The sequence below is a fragment of the Caloenas nicobarica genome, chromosome 8 (genome assembly GCF_036013445.1).
Source record: "Caloenas nicobarica isolate bCalNic1 chromosome 8, bCalNic1.hap1, whole genome shotgun sequence".
Lineage (NCBI taxonomy): Eukaryota > Metazoa > Chordata > Aves > Columbiformes > Columbidae > Caloenas > Caloenas nicobarica.
Window position 1 is genome coordinate 2,849,311 of NC_088252.1, and position 24,071 is coordinate 2,873,381.

Genomic DNA, 24,071 nt, shown 5'->3' on the forward strand with positions numbered 1-24,071 from the left:
CTGTTGAGGTGGCATTAGTTTCCATCCCAAAAATGCGAACCTGTAATGGGAAGCAGCTCTGGACAAGAGGCTACAGTCTGAGCTGGGCTTAGTGCTCTGAGCTGGGAAGAGCTGCTTAAAATTAACAGAGAGCTCTTTGTTTGCTGTGTGCGGTTTAGGAATTGAGTAATACTTAGAAGCGGTACTTAGAAGCAAATATTAGTTCAAACAACATCGGTGGCCAGTTCAGCTCATCCCAGGTAGAAAACAGCATATTGCAACACATGCAAAACCTGACACCAAGTTTTTTTCCTAAGCAGCGGGGAAACTGGTTTGTGGCATTTCCTGAAAAATAAACTAAGTGCAATGATTCCGGAGTTGGAGCACAGCCTCAAAATTGACCCATAGGTCCAAACAGGGATTGAAAGCTTGTTTCTGGAAAGGCTGCCACAGCCCTCCAGGTATCTGCCAGGCCTTGTTAGCCACGGGGAATGCCGAGCTGGTCCTAGTCTGCCATTGACCACGGACACGCTTGCAGGGTTGGCACTCCCATGGGGTGGCTTACAGCTCCTGCATCCCCATGTCAACCCAGGTCCAGGGGACAAGTGACTCCGTCTTCCAGGAGAGACGTGGCATCAGGCAGGAGGGCAGGATTTCCCGCAGATGTTTGCACTGACCAGGTAAGCCAGCCCTGCAGAACCCCTGGACTTCTCCCTGCCCCTCCTGGTACCTGAACGTGGTATCGCAGGATGGTTCAGGTTGGAAAGGACCTTTAAAGACCATCTAGTCCAACCCCCAGCCATGGGCAGAGACATGTTGCACTAGACCAGGTTGTTCAAAGCCCTGTCCAGCCTGGCCTTGAACGCTTCCAGGGATGGGGCATCCACAGCTTCTCTGGGCAGCCTGTTCCAGCCCCTCACCACCCTCATGGGGAAGAATTTCTTCCTTATATCCAAACAAAATCCACCGTCTTTCAGTTTAAAACTGTTGCCCCTTTTCCTGTCACTACAGGCACTGGTCAAAGGTCTCTCTCCATCTTTCCTATAAGCCCTTTTTGTATATCGAAAGGTAACAATAAGGTCTCCCCAGAGCCTTCTCCAGGCTGAACACCCTCAACTCTCTCAGCCTTTCTCTGTAGCCCTCTGACCGTCGTTGTGGCCTCCTCTGGAAAGGCTGTACCAGGTCCATGTCTGTCTTCTGCTGGGAACTCCAGAGCTGGACAAAGCACTGTAGGGGGGTCTCACCAGAGCGGAGCAGAGGGGTAAATCCTCTCCCTCCACCTGCAGCCACACTGCTGGGGATGCAGCCCAGGCTGCAATTGGCTTCTGGGTTGCAGCTGCACAGTGCTAACATACGTCCAGTTGTCACCCACCAGTAGTCTCAAGTCCTTCTCCTCAGGGCTGCTCCCCATCCGTTCACCACCCAGCATCATCGTCTCCCATCTCCTGAGATGGGCACCATTGCCAGTTCAGTGCCACTCTTGGTCTGATATCCCACCTTGCGCTATTGACGGAGGAGCAGGGAAGATGGTCTGGGAAAGTGGGTTCCCATCAGGCTGCTCTTCTTGCCTTCACCTGCTGTGACCTGACCTGTGGGGCCAGGACAGGACAAGAACTAGAGCCCAGCGTTTGCAGTCAACCATGCTGATGTCTTTGTCGTGGGCAGGCTCCAGCCTTCTCCAAGCCACGGACCAGAAATTCCCATTTCCAGAGGGAAACAAGTCAACTCCATAGAAAAACCCAAAGTCCTGATGGGTGTATATTGCCCTCTGCACTCAGCCTATCCCACCTCGAGGTTCAATTGATTCATTTTTTTTTTCTTCAATTTTCAGTGTTTTTTCTCCTTAATATCTCAAGGTGAGCTGGCTCTTCATCACAAAACTTCCAGCTGGGTGACCCCTGGGAACAGCAGTGTTAGCTCCAAACGCCTCCACCCCTGGATAGCAGCACCTCTACGGAAATAATTGCTCAGAGCGTTGGGCGAGATGTCTCTGTTGGCGTCATGCCTTGATCTCAGCTCTCCCTCTCCCTGGTTAATGTTTTTCCCACATGCACACACCACCAGAGCTGGGGTCCAGCCTCCGTTCCGCTGCACTGGCTCTGGGGTGAAGCTTTGCCGTGGGCAGCAGCCAGCGCCAGGACAAAGCCGAGCCAGCTCTGACTTTATCCCAGCCCAACTACAATGAATGTCCTTCCCTCAGGACACCACCAAAGCTCCGGTCCAGCCTTGTCTCAACCACAAACCACAGCGTGGTTTGCAGTAATGAGTGAGATGCAGAAATAAGCAGTATTATTTTACCTCCAATTTTACTTGGCGTGGGGCCCAGCCCTGTCCTTTTCTTGGGGTTCAGATATGTTTATGCATCACCAGCGACCCATGGTTGGTCAGAGAGTGTGTTAATTTGTATTTCCTCATCCTTCGTGTAATTTTTAGCAGCATCCTCTTTCTGAAAACAGAACAGCCGGGATCCGTAGTGTTGCAATACAATGAACTTGTGATGTGTAACAATAATTCAGCTCATGTCCTGAAGATGCACACTATAGAAGGCTTGATGCTTTCTGGATAACAAGGATAAAGGCCAAGAAGCACTGGCTTAACTCCGTCCTTTCTGGTAAAGCTGCTCCTGCTCACATGAGCCAGAGCATTGACCTCTTATCTTGGAAGACAACAAGAATTTCCATCGTTGGTAAGAATTGGCTCCGGCTGTTCAGTCTCAGCTTAGTCAGCCAGATACATGCATTTGGGCATGGGAGGAGTTCTCTTTTTGTACAAAACTGTGCACCAAGGCACTGAGCTATGGATCTAACAAGAGCTTGAAGCAGCATGTGTGTGTATTTAGTGAGAGGGAGGACCCACTGTGTGAATAGGTATGCATTTTCTAACACAAAAATTCGGAAAAGTGGTTGTCTGCCCAGGGAAAGAAGTTTGTTGCACCAAGTTTGTCCCTCCTGGACTCCAAAAGGAAGGCACTTGGCAGCTGGAGGCCACCCAGAATACTTCACCTTTTCCATCCAAGGCTTCCCTTGGTGGGATGTACTCCTCAGAAAGGAGCATCTTGGAGGTCTGTTGGGTCCTTTGGAGATGAAGGTCTGAGCCTTCAAGCCCAGGTGGCCTAGAGGACACATCACCAATCTGCTGTGCTTCTGCCATTGGGTACCTCCAAGGCAAGTCATATGTTGGAAGAGTTTCTTCTCCACAGAGCTGCTCTGCAACAGGCTGGGGCAGCAGATCTTGGACACAGGAAGCAAAGCTGCTGAAGGATAAACCACAAGATGGGTGCACACCGGGACGTGAATGGAAATCCAGCATGGAGAAAGGTAGGATGCGATAGCGTCAAAAAGAGTTATAGAAGCTGCTCTGTATGTGGCTGTGACTTTCCAGATGACTAGCAGCTGGACATCTGGAAATCCAGGAGGTTACTCATAAAGGCTGGAGGACAAGACGTAACCAGTAAAAGTTACTGCAATCTAAGCCTTTTCCTTCACCCCTGGACTTGCCCTGATGCCACCTGGGAGGGCAAGGGAAAGAGGTGTGGAGTGAAAACCACCCATCACATCACCACATCACAGCTGTCCCCTTGGCAGATAGAGTGCATTGGGGATGCAGGTGCGATTTGAGAGGGGAGAGACAAGCAGTGGGTGGTCTGTGCAAAAAAAACCCAAACAAAAAGGCTGGGAGCCATGTGCAGAAGCCATCTGTCTATATACTATCTATGTACTGTCGTATGGGCTCTTCCAGCAACTGCTCTTCTGTTGCTTGAACCAATCCTGTATGTTTTCCAAACTTTATTCTGCATCTTTCCCCTTCATGTGTCATGTAGCAAAAATACCTTTATCTGCTCTGGATAGTGTTATAACTACTTAGTTTGTGGAGTCAAGATGTCCAAATGTTTTCACCATTACTTATGTTCTCAGATGTCTTTGATTTTTCAGTGGTACTGCAATTTCTAGGTGCTTTCTCAAGATATCCATTAGAAGAGGCATTTTGGGAGAAATCAACAAAAAACTATGGAAGAACCATGTGGGACAGTCTCCTGCAAGCCCTTGTGTCTCTTCTTCCCATGGACGGGGACATTGCTGAGACTACCCTGAGTGAGGTAAGGAGTGGTGGGACCCATGGGGAGCTGGGGATGGATTTCAGTGGCATCTATGTGTCCCAACAGAGGAAGACCTTGGAGCACCACAGCTTCCTGGAGTAAATACGGATGGGAGATCTTTTATTAGAGTTATTATTATAAAAGGCAAGGAAGGTGGGAGCAAGTCAGTCCTCCCCCAGTTGCAGTGTGTTCGGAGATGCTCAGCACACAAGAAGTGCTGCTCTTCTGGGAAAGCAGAGGATGAAAGGATGAGAAATATGAACCAGCCATGCTGATGGAACCGCTAAAGTAATGCTGGAATCACCAGCATGGCCATGAGCGGCTGTTGGGACCTCCAGCAGCCAGAGCCACAGCAGGGCAAGCTCACGGTGCCACCACGGAGGTGGTCATTGCCTGCAGGTCTCCAGCAGCCCCTTCCCTGGGTCCCAGAGCCATGACCTTGACCTGGCACTGGGCTCCCACCTGCACTGAAGCCACTATGGCCACCACTACCCACCTGCAGGTCACTGCGACCTGGAGGAGGGAGAAGACCCAACCCAAGGTGCTTCCAGCCAACCTCAGCCAGGAGCCTGCTGTGGGCAAGGCTGTGACCCTGCTGCATGGAGGGTGCAGGATATGGGGGAGGAAGGACCTGTGCAGGGGATCCAGAAGATCACAAATCCTAGAATCACAGAAGGGTTTGGGTCGAAGGGACCTTCCCAGCTCCCCCAGTGCCACCCCTGCCATGAGCAGGGACATCTGCACCAGCTCAGGTTGCTCAGAGCCCCGTCCAGCCTGGCCTGGGATGTCTTCAGGGATGGTTCATCCACCACCTCTCTGGCCAACCTGGGCCAGGCTCTCACCACCCTCAGGGCCAACAATTCCTTCCTCATGTTTAAAACCATCACTCCTTGTCCTATCACAACGGGCCCTGCTGAAAAGTCCGTCCTCATCTTTCTTATGGGCCCCTTTTAAGTAGGAAAGGCTGCAATAAGGTCTCCCCGGAGCTTCTCTTCTCCAGCTGAACCCCCCAACTCTCTCAGCCTGTCCTCTCAGCAGAGCTGTTCCAGCCTCGGATCATTTCTGCGGCTCCTCTGGCCCCTCTCCTGTAGGTCCGTGTCTGTCCTGTGCTGGATGCAGCACCGGTCCTGGCTGCAGGGAGATAAACCAGGAGTGACGCAATGGGATGGAGAGGTTTTGCAGAGGAAGGGGGAGGGAGGTGACTGCTGATCTGAGCTTCTCTTCCCAGGGTTCATCCCAAGAACTTAGCAAAGGTGCAGAGTGATGTTTCCTTCTGGCTGCAGGGCACTTATTGAGCTGCCTGCTTGCTGCCATCAACTTTCTTCGCCTGTGCAAGGAGCTTGCCAGATCAAGTGTAAGGAACATTTTCTGCCTTTCAACCCCATTGCCGTTGCCAAGAGAGCACGAGGGAGCGGGCAGGCACACGGCGTGCTGCAAGCCACAGGGTGATGGGCACAACAGCAGCATTTACTGGCAGACATGCAAAATTCAGGGCTGGACCCAGCGGGGACTTTCTGAGATTAGGCTGGACGAGGCAGGGGGTGGCTAGCACAAAGAAAATAGCCTCTCCCGTGGTGTTTCAGCCTGCAGAGGAATTCAGATGTCACAACTTGGGGATTTTCCGTCTGAAGTACCTTGTAAAATGAAAAGCACCTTGCCCTGCTCTGACTCCTGCCCACGGAGGGGTTCAGTGCCAAAGTGAAAGGCTCCTAAAAATGGGGTGATCCAGGCAGGAGGGGCGATTTAGGAGCTATTGAGAAACAAGGAAGGACAAACAGTGTTAGGTCATTGCTTCTGCAAACACAGCCAGGGCTTGTTCCTCTATAAAAGGGAGAGAAAGCGGTTCCAGAGGCATCACAGACCTGGAGGGGACAGTCTGTGACCAAGGCTGCTGCACGCCCCCCCTCGGCACCTGCCTCCCCACTCAAGCATGAAACTCGTACTCTCCACTGTGCTGTCCTTCGGGATAGTGGGTAAGTGTCTGCTGAAAGCAGTTTTGGGGGAAAAGCAAAGTCCAAACCACCCAGGACTCCAGGCTTTCCCCCTAGATGAGGCTGGTTTACAGCTGCACCCTGTGCCAGACCCAGGCAGCTGTTAAGGATGCAAAAGCCAAGGAGCTCCTGCCAGATGCTTGCTGTGGATTTCTGTCACCGAGGATGGTGTTTGGAGCATGAATAACAGCATTTTTCTCCTGGGGCGAGCCCATGGAGGCTGGAGGGAGGTTTGCCGCTGCCGAGCACCCGGCTGGCGAGGAGGAGGAGGGATGCTCGGTACCCGCTGCCGGGGGGGGTCCCTGCTCCTGCTGCCCTTGGGTGAAGGGAAAAATCACCCTCCCTCAAATTCCTGGAGAGGAGCTGGGGCTCAGCCAGGGGGGGGAAAACTAGAACAAGACCTCGCTGCCAAGCCTGCATGTATTGGGTTAGACCTGAAGGCAGTGACAATAAAATAGAGCTTAATGAAAGACTCTGCATGCTCCCCTCTCCCATCCCGCTGCTGCGGCTGCACTTTGCTCAGTCTCCTGCGTATTTTATGCCTGAATTGTGCTGCTTCAGAGCTGGCTCTGCTCGAAAGGGTTATTTCTCTCCTCTCTGTCTGCTGATGGTTTTGACAGGCAGTGGGCAGGTAGAGAGACTGCTGCTGTCTGTACCTGCCCTAGAAAGGAAAGAGGGTTCCCCTTCTTGGAGGAGACAGCGGGTCTCTTCTGATCCCCCACAAAGCGTGGTGGTGATTAATGTCCTGGGTGGGAAGTGCTCTCCGTGCCACCGGCATCTGGAAATCCTCGAGCACCTTTGCTGAGTGCTAGCGCACAACCATGTCTTGTTACCGGTGGAGAGTGCCTTCTCCTCCCCTGCGTGGAAGGAGCCAAGAGGTTGGCAGGGTTGTGGCTCAAAAATCAAGTACGAGAGGATATTTCAGAGGTGAAAGAGAAAGTGGAAACAGCACAGGTTAATCTGGAGATGTCTGGATGAGATGTGCCACCAAGGGTCTGGAGGGAGCGAGCTGTGCGTACAGTCCTGCCTGGAAGGGGCAGCGTTAAGGTGAATTGTACAGCGCAGGCTGAACTTTAACTGCAAGTTTCCAAAGTTTCTGGTGCTTAGATTGCAGAAGAAGGTGTGAGTCTGTGTCCACCTGAGGTCTTTGCTTTGTTCCAGTCCCCCAGAGCAGCCAGTCAGCTGCATTTACTCTTAGGACTCTTAGGAGAGAGGGCTGTGGAGGTGCTATGGCATCTCTGTTACTGGGTGTAGTGGAGGAGATGAGATATAAAGAGACAGTTAAATATATCAGATCATCCAGCTGCTGAGGAGGTCATGTATGGTAATGTACTGAATATATTCTGGCCAGGTCAGAGTTGCTTTCCCTCAGCGGTTATTTGCAAAGACACTGCTTCAGGGGGCTGCCTTTTCTCTCCATTCCTGCAAAGTCTTGAGTTCAATTTCTATTGCAGTGTCTGGATTTGTTCTCCTGCTCCTGTGGATGTTGCTGTGAGCTCAGGCTGCTTGAATCACGGTGCCGTGACATCCATTACCCAGGGACAGGAATGATCCTCCCAGATGTTGGACTAGATGACCTTTGAAAGTCCTCTCCAACCCAAACTATTCTATGATTTCTGAAAGTCCACATGTCAGGCAAGAAAGAAACAGCCTTTCTGCATGACTTTCATGTGCAAGGGAGATCCATCCCCTGAGGCCAGGACTGCAGGGAACCAGAGACTGTGTATTCACAGAGATGTTTTTTTCTCTCCACATGGTGTCTTTCTCTCTCTGACACTATTTATTTCTGGTTCTTTCTACAGCTCTGTGTTTTGCTGCTCCCCCCAAGGCAAACGTCAGATGGTGCACAATATCCTCAGCAGAAGAAAACAAATGCAATAACCTACGGGATCTCATGCAACAAGAGAGTGTTGCGTTGACTTGCCTGCAGAAATCAACGTACCTTGACTGCATAAAAGCCATTTCGGTGAGCGGGCAGCAAATATTAATATCTCTGCTGGGCACCGGGGATGTTTCAGCAGCTTGGGGAAGGTTGGGGTTTCCTTTGAGTCACTGGTTGGTAACTGTGATTCCCCTGTAGAGAAGGACTCATCCACAAGGATCCGGGAGAGACTCCAGAGAAGCGTTTTCCCTCATGCGTCCCTGCTCTTTGTTCACTGACCAAAATATTTTTGTTGTTTAGAATAATGAAGCGGATGGTATTAGCTTGGATGGTGGTCAAGTTTTTGAGGCCGGCCTTGCTCCCTACAAGCTGAAGCCCATTGCTGCTGAGCTCTACGAACAAAGCGGAGGTACATTTTCATGCAATATTTTTAAGCCAAGTGGTGGTAACAAACTGATAGTGCACAGGCCATCCTTTTCAAGCAGAGATGCCACATTATTTCTGTTGGGTGTCCGAGATGTTGCCCCTGGTTTCCAGATCCCAGAGGGAAAGGGTGGGGGGCAGTTACACCAAAATGTGAATCATCACCCATGGCCATAGAGTCGCTGCAATGAAAAGGGGAAGAGCCAGTGTCCCAATTCTGACATTAGCTGCAACGAAAGTCACTGATCCCATGATGATGTGGTGGCCAAGGGAGCAGAAATCACGGTCATCCCAAAGTGTGGCATAAAAATTGTGCTGGTCCCAGAGATCTGCTCCTTTCAGTGACCTTGAACTATGTTGGTAAAACACTGAACTAGATGGCACAGATAATCTGCGTATCTTCCTGTGCAATCGTCAAACAAAACAAAACAAAAGATTTTTTTGTTATGCAGGCAACAACAAAACAGCATTGCCATTAGTGGTTGTGGAGGAACACCCGCTTGAGATTACCGAGGCATTAGATGCAGGCAATGCACAGAAAAAAGAAGAAAAGCATAAAAAGTGCTCTGCAGCAATCCCTTCTGAGAAGAGTTTGCTCTGTTACTCCATCCCTGGTCGCCTTCCGTATGGTCCTTCCTCTCTCCCATCTTTCTCTTGGGAGCTGAACAGATGATATTTCTCCATTTTTGTCTTTCTTGCCTCATGCAATCCCACCACGTTCAAAGCTCCCGATCTCTTGTGGCCTCTGCCCTGGAGTTCAGCCTCTTTGAACACAATATTCAGGATCAAGGCAACATGGCAGAGCGATTCCCAACACAGTAGCTAAGAAAATACAGATATTAAATGGAAGGCTGTGGTCCCTACCACCCCCAAAACTAACTCACCTTATTCATATGTAGCATGTGATGGACTAGGTATAATTTTAAAGACTTAGTGTGGAATTTCATTCTTGCAAGGCTTACATGTGTGCTTCAGTAGGCAACGGCATTTGAGAAAAGACTTGCCAAGGAAGATTTGCCAAAAAGAATCATTGAAGCATCCTTACAAAACTATGGGCACGTCTGACGTCTGTCCAGTGGCAAAGCACTTTGTGTGTGACAGTATTTTCCGTTCACTTACCATTACAAGTTGTAATGCACAGCGTTGGTTTGATATTGGCAGTGTAGCTCTTCCCTAAGAAAATGGGAAAAACATGGGTGTTCAAGCAAAGTTACTAATTATTTGGAAGTGCAGTGCTTTATTCTCTGAAAGGAGGAGTTTGCCTGGATTCGAAATGATCCTCAGACTTACTTTTCCATTGCTTTCCTGCTTTTCCCTGCGCTGCAGGCTCCACAATCAGCTACTACGCCGTTGCCGTTGTGAAGAAAGGAACAGACTTCACAATTGATCAACTGCGGGGCAAGACCTCTTGCCACACAGGCCTGGGCAGGTCCGCGGGCTGGAACGTCCCGATCGGGACCCTCATCCACCGGGGAGACATCCAGTGGGATGGCAAAGACTCGGGCTCCATCGAGCAAGGTGAGGTGGGAACTGGGGAGATCGATGGGTTGATGTTCAGCCGGGGTTGGTGGTGCGGTGAAAGACACATTGGCCGACCTTCTGCAGAGGTCTAGAGGTGCCTCGCAGAGCAGTTGTGTCACTGACATTCTTTGGGCATCCCCTCCCTTCCAAGTCCTTGTAAAAGCGAATTTTAGACCAACTATTGCTTCTTTCTCATCCATAGCCGTGGCCAATTTTTTCTCCGCCAGCTGCGTGCCTGGTGCCACCACTGAACAAAAACTGTGCCGCCAGTGCAAAGGGGACGCCAAAACCAAATGCTCCCGCACAGGACCTTATTCTGGATATTCTGGAGCTTTTCAGTGAGTGAAAATATTTCCTTTGGGAAAGGAACATACACGAGTGGTCGTTACACCAGGGAGGGCTGTGTTGTAACCAAGGGGTCCTGAGGAGACTGAATTGATAGAAGAATTGGGAGTGCTGGTAATTAAAGATCCAATTAGTAACAATAGGCAGGCAGCTAACGGGAGATGAGAGAGGCAGCTGGGCCATACGGTTTTGCACAGGCAGAAGACTACATAGCATTAGCATTGTGCTAAGTCCAGCTGGGATTCTTGAGCATCACTTCTCTGCCATGACATTTCCTTCCCTGCCAGCGTAGCTTTTTTTGGGAAGACTACTGCTCCATGGTTGCAGTTTGTGCTGAAGCAGGAGATAGGGAGCCACAATGTCTGGGTTTTGTGGGGCTTTTTTAATGTGTTTGTTTGGTTTTGTTGGGTTTTTTTTCAACATGTCTTCTGTTCCTCCCACCTGCAGCTGTCTGAAAGACGGAAAAGGAGACATCGCTTTTGTGAAGCACACAACTGTTCAAGGTAGGCCCGCGAGATCACTTGGTTCTCTCCTTTCCAGTCCAACCTCTTGCTGCCACTCCATCCTGCAATTAGTCTACAGCGTTCAGACTTTCCATCCTCTCCAAGTTTGCCCCAAACCTCTTCTCCTTTCATCTCCATGAACGTGTTCTGCACACTGTGGACTGACTCATCCCTGTTACTGAACTGAAAAATAGGATTGTGGTGGGGTCCACTTTTTTTTTTCTTTGGGGTTCTTCTCTGAAGAAGGAAAACCTGCTTGATTTAAATTCAATGGTATTACCACTGATGCTCTATCTCAGAGCCAGCTGTAACATTATCGCAGCAAAGGCAGAGAGAGAAATTGTGCAGGTAATTATGCTCACCCATCCCTCTGGGAGCGTTTTTGGAGGGAATTCAGCCCAGGAGCTCAGCAGCTCTGCATCTCTCAGAGATGGAAGATGCCCTGGCACACCCAGAACACGCAGTGAGCTCAGTGGAGGGGCCACCAAGATGGCCATGGAGCAGGGACACTTGTCCTGTGAGGAGATGCTCAGCGGGGTGGGCTTGGTCAGCCTGGGGAAGAGGTGGCTTTGGGGGCACCTCAGAGCAGCCTGCCTGTGCTTACAAGGAGGTTAGCGAGAACGTGGAGCCAAGATCTTTATGGAGGTGGACAGTGGAAAAATGAGAAACAATAACCGTAACCTGAAGCAAGAGAGGTCTGGACCAAATATTTTTTCCCAAATATTTTTTCTCTCTGAGGACAGTCAGATAGTGGAATAGGTCATCCAGGGTAGCTGTGCACACTCCATCCTTGGAGATTTTCAAGATCCACCAGGAACAACCTGACCTGCCCCTGCTTTGAGCAGGGACTTGGACCAGAGATCTTCAGAGGTCCCTTCCCAGCTGAATTCTCCTGTGATCTCTGACCTGAGCTCTGTTTTCAGCCGTGACACTGGCTGCCTACTGGCCTTCACAGACCATGTGCGGCTCCTGACCTGTTCAATCCATTTGCATGGTGTTTGTAAATCTATTTGTACGTGCCTGGATGTCTCGGCTTTACTGCCGCATAGATCTTCTTACTGTCAGGTTAGTTATGACAGAGGCAGCGATAATCTCTCTTTCACAGGCACATGAATTTTCTTTTCTGCATCACCTTCATATGACCACAACAACCCCATTGCCAGTGCAAAGCGGGTGTGTGCAACCTGTCTTCTGCAAAGAATTATCCCCTGAACTTCTGCACAAATAAATTAATTACAAAGCTGACCCAGACTGTCTTTATTTTATCTGTTTTAATGTTGATGTAACTCATGGTTCCTCCCTTCCTCCAGAAAATGCCCCAGAGGAGAAGGATGAGTACGAGCTGCTGTGTCTGGATGGCACCCGTCAGCATGTGGACAACTACAAAACCTGTCACTGGGCCAGGGTACCTGCTCACGCCGTTGTGGCTCGGGACGATAGCAAGGTTGATGACATCTGGAACTTCCTCTCAAAGGCACAGGTATCGTCATCTCTCCTTCCCCTAGCATCCTCTCTTCTCTCTTCTGGCTTTCCCTGTTCTCTCCAGCTTTCCAAGAGCTTCAATACAGCCATTTCCTGATTATTTTTCCCCCGTGGCAGGAAAGATTTGGCGTGGGCACAAGCAGCAGCTTCCATCTCTTTGGGCCACCTGGCAAGAAGGACCCAGCCCTCAAAGACATGCTTTTCAAAGACTCTGCTATCGGGCTGAAGCGTATCCCGTCACTGATGGATTCCCAGCTCTACCTGGGCTTTGAATACTACAGTGCCATCCAGAGCCTTCAGAAAGGTAGGCAGGACATGAAATACTGGTATTGCGTCAGCGTAAGCTGCCCCGAAGAGATGGATCAGCAAATACGTCTAGGGAAAGGACAGCAATTTTTCAAACGCAGACACTCTTCTCTGCAAAATGTTCCCTGTAAAAGGTGTTCTCTTTAAAAATCACACAATCTTCACAGCCTTCGCTTACATCAACAAAATGAATTTGTTGATTCCAAAGTCAAAATAACATCGTCACCAACAAAGGTGGAAAATTTACACGCACTCCACCCTTCACCATGATTACAACCACAAAAATTGCCCACGGTTATTCAGCTAGTGGTAGGGACTGGGTACGGTCAAAACTGCTGATCAGAAAAGCCATTTGTGGGACACAAGAGGAAGGAACACCCCAGGACACCAGGTCCAGGATTGGCCACTTGAGGGAAACAGTGCCCTTTATTTCCATCTGAACTCATCAAGCATTTACTGATGTCCCAGATGGCTTTCTGAGAGTCAAACGTCCCACAAATAACCTCCAAAATCCACTTAAAATGTATAATTGCTCAGACATCTCTGTGGTAGGCTCAGCTGCTATGGCATTTATAGAAAGGAGTGCCTGGACTCATGTAGCACAAAACCAGATTATTTAAACGTCACTTCACAGAAACATAACTAGGTTGTATTTTTCCAGCTCAGTCTGGTCTTAGTCTCATGGTTGTCTGGGCTGTGAGGTCTGGAGAGACACCAAGTATATTATAGTCAGAAATACCAAGTACTACTAACACATGGTGGTCTAGTGGTTGCGATATTTTAGCCAAGATGAATCTGAGTGAACAGCTTGTCTCATGCAGAAAGTCTCCTTTCTGACCTGTAAGTTGGTTTTTTTGAGCATCCTTCAGCTTAAGAATTATCTCTTCTATTCACGCCAGCCCAGGGCTTATTAAACATGAGCATCTTACTTGGGGCAGCAGCGGGTTCGTGTGTACAGACGGTTTCATGACTCAGTGCCACACACCCAGAAAGTAGCTTTTTTTTTTTTTTTCGTGGCCTTATTGTTCTCTGGGTTTATATTTCCTCTGGCTTGCCAGACCAGCTGAGCTCCAACCGCAGAGAAAACAAGATGCGGTGGTGCGCGGTGGGCAAGAACGAGAAGAGCAAGTGCGACCTCTGGAGCGTGGTGAGCAACGGGGAGGTGGAGTGCACCGTGGCGGACGACACCAAGAGCTGCATCGTGAAGATCATGGTATGGCTGGTTTTTTCCTCCTTTTCTTCTCCCTGTGAACCTTTCGGCATTGCTTCTTTCAGCCTGGGAATAGATGGGGCAGAGAGGGGGAAGATTTTGAAATAAAATATTGGGAGTTTTGTGAGAAAGACCAGCAGGCAGAAACCAACCTCATCACAGGGAAAAGGCTCGACTAGTTTTTCATCAATTAACATTTTTCGAAAAAAAATTATTGAGGTTTCCTAAATAAAAAGCACTTTTTCTGGTGTGAAGTAACTTTTTATTTGTAAAAGCAAGGCAAAATACAGGTTTTGAGAAAGGCAGAGTAAAACGGTTGCCTGTTTAGAAGAGGAGTGGTTCCACAGTGCAGGCGAGGATGCTGGTGGAGGCTCGGAGGGCTGGGTCGGTACCGTGAAGACAGCACAAAATGCAAACTTTAAAGGACAGGTGAGACAAGGAAATTTGTTTGGCAGGGAAACAGGCGAAGAGAGACACATGCCGGAGCCTGCGAGTGTCTGGGGAGGGACAATTTCACAACTCCCTCTGCATCAGTGAGACATTGCCTGTCCATACACTAAGGGGTGGCTTCCAATGTCCCCTTGGCCCCAAGCCCTTCTCCCTTAACCAACTGCTTCATTTACAACCTGATTTCTGAAAAACGCTGCTCTGAGGACATACAATGTTGTTTCATCTCTGCTCTGGGGACATACAGCATCATTGCTGAGCCCTTTTCATTGCAGAAAGGCGAAGCGGATGCGATCAGCTTGGATGGAGGTTTTGTCTACACGGCTGGCGTGTGCGGCTTGGTGCCGGTGATCGGAGAAAGCTATGAGGGTAAGCACGGCCTGGGCTGTCCCTCCGGGTTCAAAAAACGGGACGACTGGCTGGCACTGGGAGGCTGTGCTGCCATCCACAGACCTGGGCAGACTGGAGAGTTGGGCGGGGAGAAATTTAATGAAAAGAACAAGGGCAAGTGCAGGGTCTTGCATCTGGGCAGGAACAACCCCAGGTTCCAGTATCAGTTGGGGAACGAGCTGTTGGAGAGCAGTGTAGGGAAAGGGACCTGGGGGTCCTGGGGACAGCAGGGTGACCATGAGCCAGCACTGGGCCCTTGTGGCCAGGAAGGGCAATGGGACCTGGTGGGGATTAGAAGGGGGGTGGTCAGTAGGTCAGAGAGGTTCTCCTGCCCCTCTGCTCTGCCCTGGTGAGACCTCATCTGGAATATTGTGTCCAGTTCTGGGCCCCTCAGTTCCAGAAGGACAGGGAACTGCTGGAGAGAGTCCAGCGCAGCCACGAAGATGCTGAAGGGAGTGGAGCATCTCCCGTGTGAGGAAAGGCTGAGGAGCTGGGGCTCTGGAGCTGGAGAAGAGGAGACTGAGGGGTGACTCATTCATGGGGATCAATATGGAAAGGGTGAGTGTCAGGAGGATGGAGCCAGGCTCTTCTGGGTGACAACCAGTGATAGGACAAGGGGCAATGGGTGCAAACTGGAACACAGGAGGTTCCACTTGAATATGAGAAGAAACTTCTTCTCAGTGAGGGTGGCAGAGCCTGGCCCAGGCTGCCCAGGGAGGTTGTGGAGTCTCCTTCTCTGCAGACATTCCAACCCGCCTGGACACCTTCCTGTGTAACCTCATCTGGGTGTTCCTGCTCCGGCGGGGGGATTGCACTGGATGAGCTTGCGAGGTCCCTTCCAGTCCCTGACATTCTGTGATTCTGCGATTTATTCTGAAATACAGAAAGCAGCCTCAGCGCTGCATCCCGCAGAAAACACGTGGTGCTCGGAGGCAGCTCTGCTCGCACACCTCCCCTTGCCACGGCGGTGGGACAGCCCTGACAGCGGGGGCATCGGCAGTCAGGAATACATCGACCTCCAGCTCCTCTTCTTCATTTTAATCATGATGTCCCTGTCCTTTAGCACCGGCCTCAGTAAAACTGCTTGTTTAAGCTCAGAGGAGCAGATGGAGGCTGAGCTTTGTTCCACTGATGCACAAGGTGTTACCTGAAATAGTCACTTATAGAATTTTCTCCAGAAATTAGTCAGCTCGATCCTTTTTTTGTTTTGCCATATCTTTTATCTAACATCTTCTTCTCTTTCCCTCCCTCAGATGAGAGCCAATGCAGCAAAGCAGCCGGAGAACCAGGTAATCACTGCCAATGGGGGGACAGAAAACAGTCCTGGTGGATATAAATAGGTATAAATATATATAATATAGAAATAAATAAATAAAAATAATATTAATATAAATAATATGTGTAAAATATACATGCAGTCATGAGCGGAGAATAAATGGCTGATCTCCACACAAAGAGCCTCTGTGGCCAATGTTGATGTTAAAAATTTGGGAGACAAATTTAGTCGTTAGATGGAAAGTCTGGGTCTGCAAGCAGATATCAAGGCAAAGCATACGGTAGCGGCAGAGATTTGTGCTTAGTTGCTGTGGTCGCACTGTAACGGTGCTGGGGCTGCGAACAGGGGAAGAGGGTCTGGGCTGTAGTGCTAGGAAATTGTTCTTTATAGAAATGGGAAGCAGGAGAGGAGGGAAGGTTTTTGTCCTTTGCTAAATAAATCATCACGTGTGATGCTTCTTGCACACCCAAGTGTGAGAGTTTTAGGAGGAAATGCCAGGTATAATAACTTCCCAGGAGCACAGTGGGAGTAGATGCATCACATCTGCAAATTCTTCTGTTGTCACTGTGTGGCAAATAATTTATAAGTGCGAAGTATTTCTGCTGCGCTGTTCATAGGTGCCCTCTCCCAGTGGCATCCTCGGGTCAGTCCTTAATTCTCCTGTATTATTTTACCTTCCGAAAGCTTCCTACTTTGCCGTGGCTGTTGTGAAGAAATCTGATGGTGGCATCACGTGGAACAATCTGCAGGGCAAGAAGTCGTGCCACACAGCTGTCGGGAGGACGGCCGGCTGGAACATCCCCATGGGCTTGATTCACAACAGGACGGGGAGCTGCAATTTCGGTTAGTCGAGTTGTGCATCCATTCCTCCGAGCCTGCAAGAATATCTTCCCATTCTTCCTCTGATCTTCAAAGTTTCATGTGCCTCCCAGCTGGAGGTGGGAAATGGAGAAGATTCTGTTGTTTAAGGTTTCACTGAGCAAAATTTTAGGTTGTTGGTGAGTGTTTCGGAGTAAGACACGGCACATCAGCTGCTTTGGGGGACTTTGGTTTCTTTTCACATCTCTCCCTTTCCCTTTGCAGCAGCCCAAAAGGTTTTGTCAAAAAGGGGAATACAGGCTGCCACAGGTATAGGGGCCCTGGTGCTTGTGCAGGGTGTGGATTGGGGGTAAAAGGTGGATTTGTGAATCTCAGAAGGGAGGGGAAGGGCTGAGAAGAGGGGACAGAGGCTGATCTTTGCTCAAGAAACTTAATGGGACTGATGGGACCGCCTGAGAATAAGGGGGTAAAAGTCCGCATTGATTCTGCGACTTCAGAGATTGTTCAGAAAATCAACTTTCTATCGGTGAGTATTACGGTCCAACAGAAATAATCTGGAAATATTATCAACTAAGGCAAATTAAGCATATAATTATTAAAAGGAAATCTCTAACCGCAAGAGAAGATACACATTAGTAAGTTTTACAATCAGCCTCTCCATCCTCCTGCCTGTATTTCCCCCCAGCCCCCAGAGCTCCGGCATTGCTGCCAAACGCTTGGGCTGGCGCTGTGCGAGCTGGGAATGGTTTGCAGCACAAAAACATTCTTCTTTTCATGCCGAGATAGTGCCTAGCGCAACTCAGCAAGAACCGATTTTCCCGGTGAAAACTGGATGCGCACAATTTGCCGTTTCCCGTGACCGCTAATACAGATTCAGCGTGAGAACATGTCGTTTAAAGAAACCCTATTTTTTTAGTGCGGGAAAGTGATTTGTTTGTTTGTTTGTTTGTTTGTCCCCTATTTCTGCCTTCAGATGAATACTTCAGCGAGGGCTGTGCTCCCGGGTCTCCTCCCAACTCCCGCCTCTGCCAGCTGTGCCAGGGCTCCGGGGGGCTCCCACCGGAGAAATGCGTCGCCAGCAGCCACGAGAAATACTACGGATATACCGGAGCTCTCCGGTAGGTAGTGGCAACACTCAGGCTGCTCTCGAGTACCCTGGGGCTAATCACAGAGCAGGTACATCCTGTAGGGAGTACAGCCTCATCTTGACGCTAATTTGCTTTTTCTCCATTGCTGAAGGTGTATATGTATCTGTAACTTACACATATGCTATACGTTATTTCTTTATGCGGCTTCCTGCAAAACGATGCAAAATGTTCGCGTTCTGTAAAATTAATATCCTGGCGTCTCCAGGCAAAATTGGAGAGACACAAGGGTTTGGCCAGGCGTCCCACAATGGCAGCAGTGCGAGGCTTTTAACGCGAATAAGGAGTGTTAAATGGTGGGGACTCACAAAAAATGCTGGCACCAGACACCCCCTGTTAAAAATGCCACTTGCCTTAGTTGAAATGAGCCGTACTTTAAAAAGTGGAGAGACCAGAGGTCAGCCCCAGCACCATCTTCACCCACTCAGTGACGGCTCAAATCTAAGAAATTCAGATTGAGCGTGAATCTAAAAAGAGAATGAATCTTGTTTAATTTACCTCTAACAGCAATGAGACCCCACGTCGGGGTTTGCAGTCCTTTTGGTGCAAGTTAGTGTTTTTACAAAGCTATGAGCATGTGCAGGCATTGCAGAAAGTAACACAAATTCTGAGCCTCGCCAAACATTGAAATAAATCAGCTACTTATCATGTGGGAAGGATGCGTGGTTTTTTCCAGCATGTGTTTCCACAGATTGTGTTTTCCAGATTGTGTTTCAGACACCCTCAAAATACTCACGGCAGGGCTCCTAGACCTGTCTGGCCTTGGAGATTAATTTTACAAAAGAAGATATAGATCAGAATGCAACCTGTGGGAAGGGGCCAGGGTTCAAGCACCCACATCACTTGCCTTTTTTTGCACTTCCCAGGTGTCTGGTTGAGCGGGGAGATGTGGCCTTTATTAAACATTCAATCGTCGAGGAAAACACTGATGGTACGTGGTTATTCTGTTGCACGGGACTTGGCAGGGCTGCCTTTCTCTACCTGCATTATTTTTGTTCCCGGTGCGGAAAGCAATATCAAACTTTACCTGCTCGTCCTCTCAATCTCAACCCTTTTACAGGAGGAGCAAAATTCAAACATCAGCAGGTGCCATCTGCCCGGGATGGCTCTTCCCAGGCATCTCTACAAAGACACTTCCCCGCTAATTACTGCTTAATTTCAGCTGCACAATTATTTAGGTGGTCTCTTAACCCCAGCCTCCTGCCTCCACACCTTTGCGCAGCACCCCGGCTCCCTGCTTGCCCAAAAATTAAAAGTGGAGTTGACATTTCTGAAAGCAGCGGCTGAAGTTTTCCACGCATTTGTGGGAAAAAAAATAAATGCAGGGAAGGGGATGTAACTAAATCTCCCAGTTTGACTTATCCCGTTGATTTTTCCTGAGTTTTACTCACAGTGTCGTTCATACCTGCCGAGCGTCCCAGCGCCAGGGCACACGCAGGCGGGACAAATGTCTCGCGTAGGTGTGGGGAGGCCGACGTTCTTCTGCTCCACGAGGTCTCTGAACCTCCAAATCAATTCTCTTTGAAGGCAAAAATAAAGAAGACTGGGCCAAAGATCTGAAAATGGACCAATTTGAGTTGCTGTGCACTGACGGGCGACGGGAGAATGTCATGGCTTACAGGGACTGTCACCTGGCCAAGGTTCCTACCCACGCTGTGGTGACGCGTCCTGAGAAAGCAAAGAAAGTCCGCGAGCTGCTGGAGAGACAGGAGGTTGGTAGTGCTGGCAGCGGAAGGAACGTTCTGGGGTTGGTTTTATGCGGCGTGTTTGCGTTTTGGGAGTAATGATGCTCGGAGTTTCACTGAGCTGGATCATACTGGCTGCTGTTGTCACGCCGTACTGGTGTGACACGAGATCCTCACCTCCTTCTCCGGCTGTGCCCTTGCAGGTGTGTTTTGAAGCTGCTCGGAGGTGCCTGGTCTCTAAAATGAAAAATTGTTTAAATATCGGGCCCAATGCACAGTAATTACTTTCTGGAGAACTCTAGTGTAGTAGACCTTGGCACTACTGCTGTTTCTTCTGACATGAGAGACAAGACTCCATTGGGTCTTATGAATATAAATGATCAGGTCCCCATACTCAGAACTCCCCTCACTCAGTCCCAAGCAGATTTATGTGACCCCACATCAATTGTTTGCAATTACTTCGAGAATTTCTCACGAAATAAGATAAAGCTGTATTTCACTATGCCCTCCAGCCCCCAGCACACACACAGTCCCACAGCTACTGCTGTAAATGTGGCCAGGTTAAACCAGCCTGAAAACTTTAATATTTGCTCCACTGTCGGGGTTTGCTGCCTTGGGAAGTCACCTCCTTTTGCTTCCAGCTTATGGTTAAGGCACAGGACCTGTGGGCAGCATCTGACGATGGGCTCTCCGTGTAGTGACGTTAAAATGGGGAAAAAAAAATCGTTTAGACAGTCGTGCTACAGCTGTGACTGTCATGTCACCACTGAGAGCTCCCTCATCTAACCACACCGTCAGAAGATTCATTCCTAAATTTCTGGAGCTCAGCTGGAGGCTCTCCAGGATGATGGTGAAGAACTAGGACCAAGATCTAGGCTCGTGCAAGCTGAATCTTGCCAGCTTTCTACTTTTTTACACACTCTTACCTCTTCATGCCTCTGTTTCAGAAACTGTTTGGGACGAAAGGAGTCGAGACAGACAGGTTCAAGATGTTTGAGTCTGAAACCAAGGACCTTCTGTTTAAAGACTTGACCAAGTGTCTGGTTAAACTCCGCGAGGGAATCACGTACAAGGAGTTCCTCGGAGATCAATACTACGCTTCAGTCGCCAGCCTCAACACCTGCGATCCATCAGGTAATGGCAACAGCCTCGGGACGAAGTCTGTGAACTGCAGTTCTCAGCCTCGCAGGCACGGACAGTTTCTTCTGCAGCTGCCTTTTTAATTTTTTAAACTAAAATGAGGATAACTGTCGGGGCGCAGTGCTTAATACACATTTTTCCCTGGCACATTGGATGTATTTCCCATGCAACGATGTTGTTGGCATGGCGGGGTGTGTGCTGGTGGGATGAAAAGCAGGATCTGACCTTCTCCCCGTCCTTTCCCTTTACAGATCTCCTCCAGGTGTGCACCTTCCTGGAGGACAAGTAGCGAGATGGGAAGGACTCTTTGCTGGAAGGGGAGGAAACTTCAAGCCGCGACTCCTCTCGCGCCCTCAGCACCCACCACCCACCCGCCGAGGGGCCTCTGCCTTCCCTGCTTTCTCTGCCCTTCCTCATCGCTCTCAAAGCGGCTGCTGGAGACTTCACCCTTCTCTGCTGCCACCACAGCAAGAAATAAAATCTTAAGTCTAAAGGGGTGTCCTGAGGTTTTTCTAAACAGTCCTTACGCCCGTTCCTTCCTGGGTATCCCTCGCTGGAGGACGGCGCCGGGTTTGGCAGTTGCATTTGAGGTTTTCCTGCCCGTTAGAGAAATTCGTTTCAATATTTGCCAAAGCAAAACGGATTAAATGTGCCCTGGAACCTAACGAACAGATGTTTTGTACTCTCTGTGCTTTTGCTTCACCCGGCTTATCCCATTTTCTCCTCAGCAGGTGATGGTTGCCCCGTGTGGCTGGGACACAGGAGGAGGGAGAGCGTTGGTGTCAGGGTGGTGTGAGGGAAGTTCCTTTCCCCAGGTTTCCCACAGCAAAGGCTCAGGCATGGAATCCAGGAATTCCTCTAAAATAAGTGATGTGTTCCCAAGGTGCAGCGTAGAGCAGCTCGAGCTGGGGCCTCCTGCAGAGGGACCCTCAGCAGGAAAAAACTTGGACAATTCCACCCACCGATCCCAGCCTCCACCCCCCAGTTGCAAAATTAGAGGCTGGGGGTCTCCCCGTTCTTCATTATCTCTGCATTTTCATGAGGTGGACGTCAATCCAAGTCCTGACCTTCAGTTGCTGTTTGGCACCTGCAGCTGAGGAAAATCAGTTCTTGTCAAAGGCCGGAACATTCTTCTGTCAGACCTGTCCTGGCCCTTCACGGATCTCCAGGGCCGCAGCTCCCCTGGTCTTCCAGCTTGGAGACTCTGAGGCCTTTTTTACACAATAAAAAAGAAAGTTCAAAGGTTCACAGCTTGCAGAAGTTATGCCGAGCCAACTTACTTAGGATAAGCGAGTTCGATACAAGCAGTTTCTGACCAAATTCCATCAGAAGCAGCACAGCCAATGATTCCATAAGCTCAGGCAGCCCGTGCCCTAACAGGTGGAGAAGGAAAAATACCAAACCAAGCGAAAAAAATATACAGCGGTTGTAAGATGGAAGGTGTGAATAGAAACCACTTCATCCAGCTGGCTGGACCTGAGTCATCTGAGGGGCCCAGGGAGGTTGTGGAGTCTCCTCTGGAGACATTCAAACCCACCTGGACTGATCTGTGTGATCCAAATCCTTAACCAACCGTAGGTAATTATAATACTAAAACGCGCCCTGCCTTGTGAGTAATGAGCATACTAATTAGGAAACCTCCCTAAAGGTTTTAAATGTGACTCTAGATGCGCGAACACGAGCAAGCGTAATCGTGGGGGGCAAAGGAAATTGTTATTCGCGGATCAGCTGTGTCTTGTAACCATAAATGTCAGTGGAATCGAGCGCAGGGGGTGCTGGCTGCAATAAATGATTTGCCCCTGATTCTGCAGGATTGAAATAAACCCAAATATCAGCTCTGGATGCGGGTTGGCTGGTTGAACACTGGCTGCCGATCCCACATTTACCCTGTTTTCCTGGAAATAAGACAAGGTCTTAAATTAATTTTTGCTCCGAAAGATGCGTTAGGGCTTATTATCAGGGGATGTCTTATTTTTCCATGAACAGCAATCTACATTTATTCTTGAACAAAAAAAAATCAAAATTTATTCAAATATCACATTCTGGAACATCACCGTAACTCTCCAAACCCTGAATTCCATCATGAATTTGTGATTATTTCCTTTTTCCGTGTACGACAATCTACATTTACCGACACTCATGAACGAAAATCAACACTTGTTCAAATACAGTCATGTTGACATCTTCTGAAACATCATCATGACTCTCCAAACCCCATCTGTCCCGCTGCATTCCATTGTCAATTAATTTTGCTTTTTTACACGTATTGAAGAGAAGCTGCCAAATTAATGTATCCTGTGATTAAGCTATAAAAGATGTACCCATCATTAACCAATTGATATAAATGTTTTCTGACCACCTGCAAACCAAGGGGTTATTTATCAAGTTTTAGATCCTTCTCCATGACAAGAGGGAGACAGAAGATTAAGTAATAACGTTGTTTAGAAGCAGAGTGCTTAGCTTATGTTTAACTAATAATTAATGGGTGTATTGTAAGAAACTAAACAATTATAACCAACTTCATCAATTATTTCTTAGTATAGATGTATGTCAAAATTTTCAAAAATTGTAACGCATATGTAATAATTATGTGAATATAAGCAACGCAAGAGCATCCAGTGTTTGGAGCACTGATGGAGGATAAAATAATGACACTTAACAGTATAATTGTCTCCGCTGTTAAGTTTATTTCTCCGTTTCAGTATAGCTGCCTGGACACTATTTAAATTGACTTTTTTTTTTATGAACTGTGACTAGGGCTTATTTTTGGAGTAGGGCTTATGTTTCGAGCACGCTCAAAAATAATTTAAAAAAATCATGCTGGGGCTTATTTTCAGGGTAGGGACAACATATATTTCTCCTGCCCCCCCAATGAACTACAACTCCCATGAGCCCCCGCGCTCCCACCGCCCCTTCCCGCCACGCCGCAGGGCCGGAAGCGGAAGTGGCTGCAGCGGCGACGTGTGAAGGCGGGCGGGCATGGCGGGCGCGCTGGAGCCGCACATGGAGACGCTGCGGCGGGAGCTGCGGGCGCCCGACCCCGCCGTCCTCTCCGTGCTGCTGGCGCTGATCGCCGTCGCCATCACCATCCGTGAGTCGCGGCCCTCGGGGGGACCGCTTCGCTCAGCCCGCCGGTGTTGCGCTGCGGGCCGGCCGGGCCGCGGAGGGGGCGGCGGGCTGAGGCGCTCCCCGCTCTCTCCGCAGTGCTCTGGAGGTTCGTGCAGGGCAGGAGGAGCGGCCGGAGGGCGGTGCTGCTGCTGGGGCTCTGCGACGCGGGGAAGACGCTGCTGTTCGCCCGGGTGAGCGGGGAGCCGGGGGTGTCTGTCCTGCGGGGTGAACGGTTTGCAGGTGTGTAAGGAACGTTTAACGGAGAGCTGTTGTTTTTACTTACCCGAGGACCTGGCGCCCGACCCCAGCACGGGGGAAGGACC

The 24,071-nt window shown here is 49.4% G+C and overlaps 2 protein-coding genes across 3 annotated transcripts in view; both read left to right on the forward strand.

Moving 5' to 3' along the window:
* SRPRB (SRP receptor subunit beta) overlaps nucleotides 1-24,071 on the forward strand; it is a 64,191-nt gene that overhangs the window by 30,541 nt on the left and 9,579 nt on the right. The window contains exons 3-4 of one of the 2 annotated variants that reach the window (XM_065639906.1): nucleotides 23,610-23,731; nucleotides 23,845-23,939. In XM_065639906.1, the coding sequence (XP_065495978.1) occupies nucleotides 23,610-23,731; nucleotides 23,845-23,939 (217 nt within the window). Of the gene's footprint in view, nucleotides 1-23,600; nucleotides 23,732-23,844; nucleotides 23,940-24,071 lie in introns of those variants that run through there. The other variant, XM_065639908.1, reaches the window with a different exon arrangement.
* TF (transferrin) lies at nucleotides 5,945-21,291 on the forward strand. Its single transcript, XM_065639905.1, has 17 exons — nucleotides 5,945-6,048; nucleotides 7,869-8,032; nucleotides 8,249-8,357; nucleotides 9,698-9,889; nucleotides 10,095-10,230; nucleotides 10,685-10,740; nucleotides 12,051-12,220; nucleotides 12,340-12,526; nucleotides 13,587-13,741; nucleotides 14,461-14,554; nucleotides 15,829-15,864; nucleotides 16,536-16,694; nucleotides 17,644-17,788; nucleotides 18,682-18,746; nucleotides 19,343-19,527; nucleotides 20,448-20,634; nucleotides 20,892-21,291. The coding sequence occupies exons 1-17, from the start codon at nucleotides 6,006-6,008 to the stop codon at nucleotides 20,927-20,929; spliced, it is 2,121 nt and encodes a 706-aa protein (XP_065495977.1). The 5' UTR covers nucleotides 5,945-6,005; the 3' UTR covers nucleotides 20,930-21,291.

Excerpts from the sequence above, each read along its gene's own strand:
- TF (XM_065639905.1), top strand. The coding sequence starts at position 6,006 with ATGAAACTCGTACTCTCCACTGTGCTGTCCTTCGGGATAGTGG. Across the intron at positions 8,358-9,697 it reads GCTCTACGAACAAAGCGGAG|GCTCCACAATCAGCTACTAC; the intron begins GTACATTTTCAT and ends CCTGCGCTGCAG. Across the intron at positions 17,789-18,681 it reads GGATATACCGGAGCTCTCCG|GTGTCTGGTTGAGCGGGGAG; the intron begins GTAGGTAGTGGC and ends TGCACTTCCCAG.